At 40.3% G+C, this 12,660-nt stretch overlaps 1 protein-coding gene across 1 annotated transcript; it reads right to left on the minus strand.

The window, feature by feature from the left end:
• Positions 1–236: 236 nt before the first annotated feature.
• ccdc112 (coiled-coil domain containing 112) lies at positions 237–5,131 on the minus strand. Its single transcript, XM_085788160.1, has 14 exons — positions 5,029–5,131; positions 4,472–4,608; positions 4,039–4,160; positions 3,779–3,868; positions 3,567–3,642; positions 3,113–3,239; positions 2,762–2,878; positions 2,457–2,594; positions 2,002–2,123; positions 1,755–1,881; positions 1,121–1,288; positions 805–903; positions 550–668; positions 237–445 (listed from the first exon to the last, which is right to left on the minus strand). Exons 1-14 carry the CDS (start codon positions 5,071–5,073, stop codon positions 415–417), a joined length of 1,518 nt encoding a protein of 505 aa, XP_085644286.1. The 5' UTR covers positions 5,074–5,131; the 3' UTR covers positions 237–414.
• Between the last annotated feature and the right edge of the window lie 7,529 nt (positions 5,132–12,660).

The raw sequence follows: 12,660 nt of genomic DNA on the forward strand, positions 1-12,660 counted from the left end.
AATTAAATTAAATAATTAATGGGCAAAGCACTAAAAAAACCTACATTTGAGAAGTTCAGCAGCACAACATTTACACAACTACTTACATTTTTACAAAACTGACTTAGTAATTGTCTGATTGCAAATTCATTTTCTGTCAATCAACTGATCACTTCAGCTATACAAGTATATGGTTGGTTAGTTTAATCTTTCCTAAAGCCTCATATTATTCACCAGTCACCATTAGGCATCCAGAGTTGTGAAATTTCACAAAAGCTTTTATTCAAAATACAATAAACAGTTTATAGACTGTACAAACCCTCAAAGAACTGCACAATGTTTACTTTAGATTCAAATAAAGGCACAATATGGTGAATGTACAGTATATTTCTGAATGAATGCATTTCACGAATTTGGGTTTGCTGCCACTGTTCATCAAAGGCCTTGTCTCCAACTGGGAACAGCTCTGCAACAAGATAACAGATGATTTCAGTCATTCAGGAATCATGTCAATTACCCTAAACAATTCTTTAAAAAGGCCCAACTATTAAAAAGCAGAGTCAATCAGACCTGTGAAACATCTGTAAAACAGGCCCTCCTCCTGAAGGTCCAATGTGTTTCATTCGCTCCTCCCATCCCTTAGTGGGACGCGTAAGCCTGGAGGGGTCTCTGCTGACGTGGCCATCGACCTGAATAAGGATCAAATAAACATCAGCATTTTGAGATATCAACAACAATGCTGAGTTTAAGATTAAATATTTTGTTGTAAACTATTTTCAGAGACCTTGTTATGTAAAGCTATATTGTTAACTGTACGACCCTTACCTTGTCCTTCAGCTTAGCAGCAATTCTCCTCTGTCTTTCCTCCTCCTCTTTTTCCCTAAGCTGTTTCTCCTGAAGCTTTGCCTCCACCTTGTGAAGATCCTGTAGAAAAACAGAAACAAACTTTGCATATTGTGCTGCACTGACAAAAGATTTTAAAAGTGGTAAAACCTCACATCACATCCACAAACAAAACAAAAACTCTTCTACTTATCCACACTTGATGTTAGTGTGCTGGCTAACTGTTCAACATTATATAGTGAAAAATCCTGGCATTTACACAGGGTTGATGTGCGTATGTGATTCTAAGACTTTATACCCTTTCATTAAAACGTTTGATGCTCTTTACTGCCTCCTTTTTCCTCTCATCCATCTCCCTGAGTTCCTCCTCTCTCTTCCTCTTCTCCTGTTCCTCCTCCTCCTCTCTCCTCAGACGTAGCTGCTCCTCAATGGTCAGCTTCACTTCCAGCTGGCGCCGTCGCTCTTCCTGATAAATACAAATCAATATGATTGGTAAAGTTAACACGTATATGTTGGGGACACCCACCACTGACTCATTTATATCACCTTTTTGCTTTGTACATGTATTGATTTAAAGCAGAAGTAAGTGATCCGGTCGTTTTGGCTGACTTCTTGTCAGCCGATGGAGTTAGCAGCCCCTGCCCTCGTCATGGATCTATTGGTCCTCGTCCCTACGTCACCACATTCACGCGCATCCCTTGGCTGCACACACAGCCCTTCATGTCGTTCTCTCTCCTCATTGGATAAAGGTTGTAGGATACAAGGAAGTATACAAGAAGTTTTCTCCTGGGCTCTCAGCAGAGCAGAGTGACTGACAGACCCGTGTTTCGGTCCAAACACTCTATGTAAGTGATTGCCGTCGGAAGATATAACTATTTAAGACTTATATTAACACAAATATTCCGCTTACTTCTGCTTTAAGTAAAGTGCACCTTTTCTCGTCTCCTCTTCTGTATCTCCTCAGCCAGTCTCTGCTCTTCCTCCTGTTCCTCTTTCTGTCTCTTGTCTTCTCTCCATTCCTCAAGTCTCTGTGCCACCATCCTCTTTTCCTCTTCAGTCCTAAAACAGAAGAGGATAGAGCATAGCACAGAAAATTAAGATTATGCATTATGCATGCATTATATTATTAATGCATTATGTCGTCTTTCTGTCATGTATTCTACTCTACCTCTGACTCACCTGTGTTGCAGGGCCTGGCTCTTGGCCTCCGTCTCCCTCCTTTTCGACTCCTCTGCCTCCTCCTGACTCTGTATCCTGCTCTGGCGTTCCTGATGCTTGCTGGCCTTCCATCGCTGAATAACCTGAATATGACATCAAGAGAAATACCGAAAAAAATTGAGACAATGTCAGCACCTCTTGAAAATAAAAGCTCTGACCTCACCATATCATGTTTATATAGAATAAAAATGGTTCCATAAAAAGCTCCACTGAAGACACAATATTGGAAATATACAGGAAGATACAGCGAGTTCTCCTTCTGTCTGATTGAAGGTGGGCTAATAACTATGAAATTAGATGTTCAATAAGAAGCAGCAGCCTCTCAGCCATACATAACACAAGTTTGACGCAGGCCAACTGAAGTCACAGCTTGATGAGTGTGGTTTTATTTATAATGTAATAACTAAATTCTCTACCTCTCTCTTTCTGTCCTGCAGATAGATCAGCTCCTGATGCCAATCCTCATGTTGCTCTATCTCCTCTAGTGTTTTTCCAGGCAGGTAAAGCTTTGCCTCTTTCCTGTAGGGTGGTTTCCCACCATGCCTTGTCCAGATCTGCAAATCAAACAGATCAGAGTTAGTCAGATTAGACTTGATTAACTGATTATTTAGTTATGGATTTCTGGCCTGAGTCCTGAAGCAAAACAATGGGGAAGGGGATCAAAAATGAGAATTTACATTACAACACAAGTTACTGAGATGTAACGACAGTGGTGACTTACTTTAAGGAAGGCTTGGTGGTCATATTGGTCCCAGCCACCATAAGGACCCCCTGTCTTCTGCAGGAAAACCTCCAGCGCTCTGACCTCTGCAGGAAGATCTCTGTCTGGAGGTTTGGTCTTATGGAAAAGATAATAAAAATGAATAAATGAAGTGCCAAAGTCAATATTTTAGATGAATTAAAAAAGTCACTGAGAACAAGATAAGGAGAACACTCAGGATATGTTTTTTGACATCTCTTACCTCAAAGGATAATATATATTCATCATAGTCTAATTCTAGGATTCTACATCCTCTTTACATGAATGATGCCCAACAGAGAAAATAAGGAGGATAAAAAAAGAGAAACTGACTCTAACAGTGGGGGCTGGAGGTATTTTGGTGTCAGATTTGTGAGAAAGGCTCCAGTTTTGAATCTTCTTTTCATAAGCAGTGATCTCTTGTCTGCATGTCCTCTCCTCCTTCAGAAGTTCCTCAAAGCTGCAAGGAAAAGAGAAATACAATACAATGCATGTTATCATTACTGATGTAGAACAATGCCATAAACACATATTTTGTTTGTTTATAGTCACCTGTAATTGCTTGACTAATGCTGCGGCATGCACACAGTTGTACTTTGAATTTATTATTACTTTTTGGTTTATTTGGTGAAAGAGAACTTTGCTGATTCTTTATGTCTTTATTGGTGGAGTCTAACTACTTGTTGAATGACTGCTGTCTTGTTTTGTATTGTGATGCCTTACATCATGTTCTTTTTTTTTTCTTGAATGTTAGAGGTTTAGTTTGCCCCTTAGTGTTTCGTGTTACCATAAGCGTTGCTCCTCTTTTAGGGCGTTGATTGAGATTTCCACCTCTGACATAATTTCCTTCAGTCTTTCAATCACTGAAAACACAAGCAAAAATGCAGAACACAATTGAAAATTTACTGCAGAGTGAACAATGCATTAAATTGGCAAAGCATAAACTTGATCACAAATAAGTATAAAATGTCTAATAATATCCTCCCTGATATCACTTACACTCTGGAGTTGGCTTCACGTCTGTCAGCTGTCTCTGAAACTTCCTCACGCCGTTATGGATCTTCACCAGTTGATTCTGAAGGTTCATCTCTAAGGGAGAAAAATGAGATTGTTACTTCATTCATAGTTATATAAGGGTTATCACTGCTTAATTACAAAACCTATGGATAAGATGGTGAGGGAAGACGACAGACAACAGGTGTGTGATTTTGTGTCTCCTCTCATGACTTATAATAAAGATGAAGTTTATAAAGACTTACTGTCTGCATTTCTCTCTGCCTCCAGCACTTTCTCATACTCTTCAAGCTCTACACACACGTCTGTCCAGCCATTCCTTTTGCACTGAACACTCAGTGTCCCCTCTCTCTCCAACTTTTCAATCCTGAAAGGAGGAAGGGGAAAAGCCAAATGGGCACGTTACATCATTGACTTATGAAGATGGATTTGATATTAGTTTAACCTTGCTTTGCTGTCTCAACGTATTATTCTTATTATTATATTCTATATTAGAAAGTTATCTTACTGTCCTCATACAACAAAATGTGTGTGAAACAGTTGAGACTAAAAACACATACAAACACCCATGAGACAGGGGGTGGGGGGCAACACAAACTAATATTATGCAACATTAGTCCTGCAGTGAATACAGTACATAGAGTAAAATGTGAAGAAACCCTGAGTTGTGTCTCTTACTGTCTCCTGTTCTTCTCAGCTTCCTTGATAAACTGTGCAACTTTCTGTCCGACCAGCCTGTGGTCCCCACTGTCCCCAGTGACAGGGGGTGATGATGTGCAAGGCTGCTGGACACTGTCGGTGTTTGTGACATCTCCCTGTCCCTGCTCAGATTCATTTAGTGAAAGCACAGCAGAAAAGCTTTAGGCGATATTTCACAACAACAATTAGGCTACAGATAGCTATATGTCATCATACAGGCCAACAAGGCACCCATTATCGGACATATCACTGGTGTGGATAAGACAAAACCAATTACCAAATATCTATCTAAAAAAAAAATTACGTAGACACACACAACAAATAACCTACACAAAAACATCTCATTCTTACATCTCATTACTTTCTGGCGTATGCAAAACATAACCAGAGTCTGAAGTCAGCAGGAGGCTACCACCTGCTAAAAGGTCAGCTGCCGAACGCTAGCTAATCAATTATTAGATAAATTTAAACACTCAACACAATTTAAATGTTGACGGTGGACTAATAAATGTATTTTTTTCTGTCATGATACATACCGAGGCGTTTGTATCAGGGCACGGTGTGGTTGCTAGGGAGGCCATGTTTCAGTGAATCTGTAAACAAAGCAAAACTTTATTTAAACAGACAAAGCAGTTTGTCCTGCAGATAGCAGTTCACACCAGCAGAGGGCGCTGGTACTGTAGCCTATATGCTTCATAGACTGTAAAAAGGGCCATGGTGATCATACTGCATGATGGGAGATGGGCTATAGTTTAGGTACAGAGTAGCCTAATTATAAGATGCAAAAAAGTCACCTGACATTTTACATGAAGCAATCGATTAAGTATTTGAAGCAATAATTGTCACATATACGGATAATTATTATAATTGCTATAATCATAGTCATACCTGATAATTGATGGTTACAGCACCATCTCTGATGATGGAATTGTACTGCCTTGCCCAAGGCTTTCAAAAAAAAAAAAAAAAAAAGTCAATCAATATCTTGAAGCATAACTTTACAACATATGAGCTCCATATAAACTTAAATTGATTAAGGCTTAGAAAGGAGATTTTTGTTGTTGTTGTGTCCCACTACATGACAAAGCCTCAAAACGGAAGATGGAAAATCTGCTGAAGTTGTAGCCTACAAATTTTGAACAAATATTTATCAAATCATGTAGACCCAAATTATATGTTTCTTTGCTTTCTGTGGGTTGCCAACCTAGATCAAGAAAGAGGATTGTCCACAACCTGGCAACCCAAAATATTGTGCTCTTGTTTAAACTTATAACTGATCTGCAATGCAGATACTGAAAGCTATTGATACTAGCCTTGAGGATGCTCGCCCTGAAAACAATGTTTGATTTACTTTCTGCAGCCTTATGTCTGAGGTACAGAAACATTTGACTGTCTCCTGCTTCAGCTACATGGTTAGAGTTACCTACACATCTCACTCTCTCAAATAACTGCCTATCTTGTCTACCGAGGCCTTGGTTATTTCTGTAACAGCCTTTTTATGATGGCCAGCAGCTATAATTATGATGAGAGCTGGCCAAGTGACAGTCAGAGAGAAAAAGGGAGAGAGTAAGGAGACAGTGTGAGGGAGTATAAATAGAAACCTGAATCCATTATTGAGTGCAGATATTGGGGATGGTCTCTCCCGTGGGTGCAGAGGCAGAGTTGTCATCGCAACATAAATAGCAACCGCTCTCCTTAATGAAGAGTGTTACAATTTCCTGTCTCCGTCCCCAGCCAAGGGACTCACTTAATTTGATAAATGAGACAATCATATGAACCATCAGACGGTTGGCATAACAGATCAGAGAAACATGCTGCTACAAAGAAAACTATTTCCAGACCAGACGGGGGAATATTTGAGTACAAAAATGTGAATGTCAAAGAGCATTGATATTTGGGGCCTGCTCTGGAGTAGACTGTAACTCTCTGGATTGGAAAGGAAAATCCTTCTGGACTGGAGAGAGCTCAGTGTCCGCTACATCATGATCTAACTGTTGATTAGATTTCATATTCATGATAATACAGTAAAGGTGACTAAAGCTGTCAAATAAACGTGGTGGATTAACACAAGGAAGCACAACATGGAAATATACTCAAAGTACGATGTGTACCATCATATCTGAATGAAATCTCAAGATATAGTGTATAGCTATGGAAATAACTATAAAGTTATTCTTTTCTAATCTAATAATAGACTTTGGTCTTTTAACAATTTTTCCTCACAAGTGTTTCCTCCACAAAAGATAAAAAGAAAAAAAAAAGATGTCTATTTCTGAACATGGTTTCTCAAGCCATTATTACAGTAAAACTTGAGAGGAATCAGTGCATCTTTGAATGCAGGAGTCCACTGTAGAACAGCTGATACAGGCAAGAAAGAGAAAGGATGAGAGAAAGAAAAACATGACCTTTGACCTTTTCTTAGGAGCTAATACGCAGTTTGGAAATGTTATGAGACATGATCCTAGTAAACTGAGAAGTCAGTTTTGCATTTGTGGATGGTGGAAGACTGAGCTTCCCCCCATGCTGGTTCTTTGAAATAGCAGTATGTTTATTTATGACATCTGCTGCCCTGTTTGTTTGTGTGTATGCGTACGTGTATGTGTGTGTGTGTCCAGTGGGACGGTGTCAGTTGCATTCTCACTATTGCACCACAGGTGAGTATGCGTGTGTGTGTGTGTGTGTGTGTGTGTGTGTGTGTGTGTGTGTGTGTGTGTGTGTGTGTGTGTGTAAAGCTGCAAGCTGTTAGTACATAGGAGTGTTTTCAGTAAACATGCCTGCTTTGACCAGGGTTAACTATATGGACAAACACAAACAACGTGCACAGACAAAAATGCCATACCTGGAGAGACTCACAACACACACACACACACACACACACACACACACACACATGAAGACACTCACACACAATTTGTTCTGACACCCGACTAGTGCTGTAATTGTAGATGGCGTAAAAAAAAAAGGCAACATGATCTGTCTATGCCCTGCACATGCTGCACATGTTAGACTGGGACAGACAACTGTGCATGTATTTGAGCGTGTGTGTGCATGTGTGTGTGTGTGTGTGTTTGTGTACATATCAGTAAATCACTTGAGCAGTGTGTGATAAAGAGCTTGGGAAGGTGGGGAAAAGTGATCGGTCTAATTGCTTCCCCTGCTGTTCTTCAGATTCATGCCCACTCTGCTCACACACGTATTCCTCCAAACGTGGCTCTGAACTGAACATGTCAGGTCAGGTGTAACTCTTTAACTGTCACTGAGCTCATTCAATGCCTGAACTTGTGTGTTTTGTCGAGAAAGGGGTCTCCTTCCTTTCCGTGGGTTCTAGGACAGGAGAGGTTTACACTGACTGAACTGAACCAGGGAGAAAAGGCTGAGTGTGGACAGACTGCCATGAAATACTGGCACAGAGACCTGAGTGGTAGTTTGAATCGTGACGACTTCAGTGACCTTTCATCCAACACCACCAGGTCACGATTTTCACTTGTCTAGCACTTGAGCTCATACAGGATAGTTTGAAGTGAGTTGTGGTAATAAGTTACCTCTCTGTTGCCACTATTTGAGATTTTTATGGAGGTACTTGTCTTAAACTGTTGATTTTGGGGCAGTTGTAAAATGTCCATGCTAGGAAAAACTTTAGTTTTACATTTTGTGACTTTCAGAAAACGCATTCAAATTTGATTCAAACTGAAAATTCATAACTGGCCAGCTGTTGCGTCCACAATCCCAGCCTTCATGTCTCATTTTGAATTTTATTACTTAAAAACTTTATCCAAAATACAGATTATTAGGTTATACCTAAGGGGAGAGCTGATTTAGTGGAAGCCTGAGGGGGTTAACAGGCCTGAATGTCACTCTTGTATGAGCGAGCTAAACTGAGAGCCAGTCACACCTCCAGTCATATGACGCTGATTTGGTTGATTTGATCAGGAAGGCTATACGTTATGCTCATCATGGAAGGAACAATAAATCTACCACCACTCGGCAGCTCGGCAGCTCTCTATTTACTGTTGTATCACTTACATTATCTGGAGTTAAAGCGATGCTCTCATCTGGAGTGCCTCTCATATCCACTGTGACCACCGCTGCGAGATAAGACCTTACCTTACCCACACACACACACACACACTGCACATGGTGATCTACACTGCTGTCCTCATGCGACCTGCTGAGAGATAAAGTTGTTCTACAGTGTTTGATCATGTTGTCCTCTGCCTTGGAGTTTGTTCAGTTGCCAGATAATTGTAGGTAAATTAAATCAAAGTTGTGAGGATTTTTACAGTGAATCAAGCCTTGTGAATCAATTTCTTTGTCCCACAGTAAGTGAACAGCCACAGGAATGTAACTGTCCCCAGAACAGCCTGAAAAAATTCAGATGGTGAAGAAATGTCATGTGAAGTGTTGGCCAGCCCAAAATATCCCAATAGCTACAGTTCATCATCTTCACTGACTTCACGTTGGCTTGGTAAAACATATTACAGTGAAATGTGATGGCATCAGTTAAATAAAGATCAGCGCTGTCGGTGGCCAGGCTCCTTTGTGTAGGTTTTCTACAGGTTGATTATGCATTAACAAAAGGACAGTGGATGAAAGTGCACACACAGCCTGGAGGTCCACGGTGACCACAGTTAATGTTACGCCTCTCTTTGTGTTGGTGTGTGTATATGTGGGTGAGAGAGAGGGGGGGTTAGAGAGAAAGTACTGAAGTTACAGAGGGGATCAGAGGGGGCTAGGAGAGGAGCTGATTACAAACTGATACTCAGGGTTCACCCCACTGCTGGTCTTTTATTAGGAGGGGTAATGCCAGAGTAAGAGCATGTGTCTTCTTCACAGAGACAAACATGATTCTACACACAGGGAAATAAGGAAACTAAACTAAACTATGGCTTTTATCTTTAGCCCACATTTTTGGGGGGAAGTTCGTGCCTCTTCATGCCTAAAGGATTCTCTTGCCTTGAGGATTTCTGAGGTGCCTGCTCAATATATATATATATAAAATGTGGAGTGGCCTGACTGACAGAGGCTTTGATATGCAAACTGGGATTTCCACTTTCACTCTGGTATGTGGGCAGATCAGCTTTTGTTTATTCCCTCCCTTTGCCACACCAGTGGCTTTCGCTCTGACTCTTCATGCCCAGTGAAGGAGCGACTCAAAACAAACTGTGATTTGGAGCACCGCCCTTTACGGTTAAAACATGTGAGGCGCTCTCTGCGTGGGATCTTACGTCAAAACAAAAGTCTAGGTTTAAAGGGCCTGGTTTGGTTTCCACTGCGGCCACATGATGCTGAGAAGATGAAAACATTTTTGACGAAAAGATTTAACAAAGGCCTCTGTTTGTGGTTTAACAGTCCAAATCCAAATTATTAGACTGCTTTTTCCCCTCATAAATAAAACAAATTCTCTGACCCTGACCTAAATAATCTCAGAGTCTCATAACTGGGAACATTTTTGCAAACCCACTTCAGACTGATAGATACAGCTGCATACATACAGTACTTAACCCACAATGCAACACATACCACTTGTGGCTAGTGTGGCTTGTAACTGCTAGCCTGAAACAGACATGAGGAACAGCCTATGGAGGTGTTTTATAGGCTATTGTGTGATAAAATTACACGTACTAAAGCATCTGTGTTATGTGGCCAAACTTACAGGAAAAGAGAGATACATTAAGAGAAGAAACAAAGATTAGATACAGGTGATACCTTACTTTAAAGGTTTAAAGTGAGGTATCATCTGTATCAGTGTGATGAGTAATGGACACCAGGTTGGAGCATCTAGTTTATCCTCTGGACATTGGATCTGTCTCTGTCTGCTCCGGACCAGAGCAAACACTGTTGTTGCTCTTTGTGTAAATTGTCAGCTGCTGATAGGTGCCAGGACAGACATAGAGAAACGATGTGTGACTCAACACACAGTGCTAGTGCTTCTGTCGCTAAGGTCGGGGTTGGTACTAGGTAAGGGTAAGGAGAAGAGAAGAGAAGAGAAGAGAAGAGAAGAGAAGAGAAGAGAAGAGAAGAGAAGAGAAGAGAAGAGAAGAGAAGAGAAGAGAAGAGAAGAGAAGAGAAGAGCCCTATTTCATGCATTATGAAATTTAAGTAAGGTTTGACAAAAAAATCTGCATTATGTATTCACATTCACATAAATGTTGCAATGCTGCAGTGGCCATAACTGCTCTTTTATCTGCAACACTTTGCGCCCACATACCCAGGTCTGTGTTTGATTCAGCTCTGCAGAGCCACAGTGAAATACTGGGGAAGGTACAGTACATGGTGATTAGATGAAGAAGGAGGCACCTTGTGGAAATCATGCATTCTCAAAAGAACGCAGGCGGGCCTGATGAGTCAGTGCTGCTTTGTGGCAGATGGTTTGGCATTGGCAGCAAATGTGGGCACAGCAAAACATTAAATCTGATCAAGGAGGAATTGTTGTTGTACATGGCACATTTTAAACAAGAAAAACAAAAGCGTTTGTGTGCTGCTCAAATATAGAACACATTTCTCTAAATCTGAATGCATTTCCGAGCATTTCAAAGAAAAGTAAAATGTCTCATTTAAAGTGAGAAAATATAAAAATCAATTTAACAATGTATTTATTAACCAGACATAAATACCTCAACGTGAGCTTTTAGTGTGGCTAAAGATCAGTCATCATGATAAAGCAACAAGGGCGGACTTTGATATTTATGTTCTCACGTTTGCTGATTCATTCCTCATGCCAAGTCTGCCAAACAGCAGTCGTGTTGAGTAAATGGTGATAAAACAGTCCCTTAAAGGCTAAATTAAACAATTGCTACTTGATTTCACATACTTCCCACTATATGTCCACAACATTAACCAGTCTTAATCTATCAACAGAAACTAAGCTATTTACAAATTAATATAAAGGGGAAACTCATGTTACATTTATTATGACAAAACAACAAGAAAACAATATTGCACAATATTCTCAGTCATGCTTTTTCTGTGCACAAAATTGAAAACCATTATAAACGTCTTGTGTCCTGTCCTGAAATCAACATTATGTGTTATGTTTTCGTACTTCTGCTATCATGTGTTTCCGGCTCCTGTGATTGTCAACCCTGCCCATAATGTGTTGCACCTGTTCCTCTTTGTTTCATTGGCCTCACTGTGTGTTTACGAGCAGTTTCTTCGTTGATCGAGTCCTTTGCCTTACCCCTTGCACTTGTGTAGGCTAAGGGATGTGACTTCCTGTGAACTAACAATGTGCTAAAGACCATGAGTCTGTACAGTTTGTACATTTTGAGTCCAAAATCTTACTTTCAGGGTCACAAACCTCTGGGTAAAGATTAGGAGCATAGTTCATAACTTTCTCCTTTCGTAAGACAGATGTTGTAGTTAGGAACATTTCTCTGAAATACAGGCTGCAGTGTGAGTGTTATGTGTATGTTTTATTATTATTGAGGCAAAAAATAATATTATTCCCCTTTGTAATATGTGACTTTCAGTAAAAATTAACAACACCCGAGACTCAGATTATTCCACAGCGCATTTTGTGTGTGGTTACGTAAAAACCTGAGCTTTCATAGCCATGGTATGTATTAGCATTTGTGTGAGACCAAAGGTGTTATACAGTGAAGTCACAGTGATGAGTATAGAGTGATATGGGTGATAAAGATAGTTTGTGGTTTCCTTCAACTTTGGTTCTCAATATCAAAGTAACAGCATTAAGTTTCACTCACTGTTCTTGAGTACTGTATGACACATTCCTGGTTAATCTGTGTGTAAAACAGTCACTGTTGCTACTGTCACTGACTTGAAGCAGCACTTAAAGTTACACAACGCCCACTCCTGTGCAAGTTCATGTCTGGACTGCCGCCGATATCAGCTGCCCATGTTAGTCCAAGTGCCCTGCGTAGTTACAGTGCATGAGAGCTACAGATCCATCCTTATTTATTACCTTCTGAGCTGATTGATGTATCGTCAGCAGACAGGTGGTGATGTGCTCTTGATTTGAGTTCAACAATATGAAAACTATCCTGGCGCTCAGGAAATCAGAAAGGACAACTGACGTGTTTACGGTTGAGCTCTTTGTCTGTTGGCTTCCAATGAATTATCTCAACATAAATTAAAACATTGTTACATAATATAATTAGTTAGTAAAAGGAGAAAAATGCTATTTAGAAGCTGTTAGCTGGAGGGATGTG

This window comes from Trachurus japonicus, chromosome 9 (assembly GCF_045865225.1).
Source record: "Trachurus japonicus isolate A0001 chromosome 9, Traja_1.0".
In the NCBI taxonomy this organism is placed as follows: domain Eukaryota; kingdom Metazoa; phylum Chordata; class Actinopteri; order Carangiformes; family Carangidae; genus Trachurus; species Trachurus japonicus.

Excerpts from the sequence above, each read along its gene's own strand:
- ccdc112 (XM_085788160.1), bottom strand. The coding sequence starts at position 5,073 with ATGGCCTCCCTAGCAACCACACCGTGCCCTGATACAAACGCCTCG. Across the intron at positions 2,595-2,761 it reads ACCACCAAGCCTTCCTTAAA|ATCTGGACAAGGCATGGTGG; the intron begins GTAAGTCACCAC and ends TTTGATTTGCAG. Across the intron at positions 669-804 it reads CTGCTAAGCTGAAGGACAAG|GTCGATGGCCACGTCAGCAG; the intron begins GTAAGGGTCGTA and ends ATCCTTATTCAG.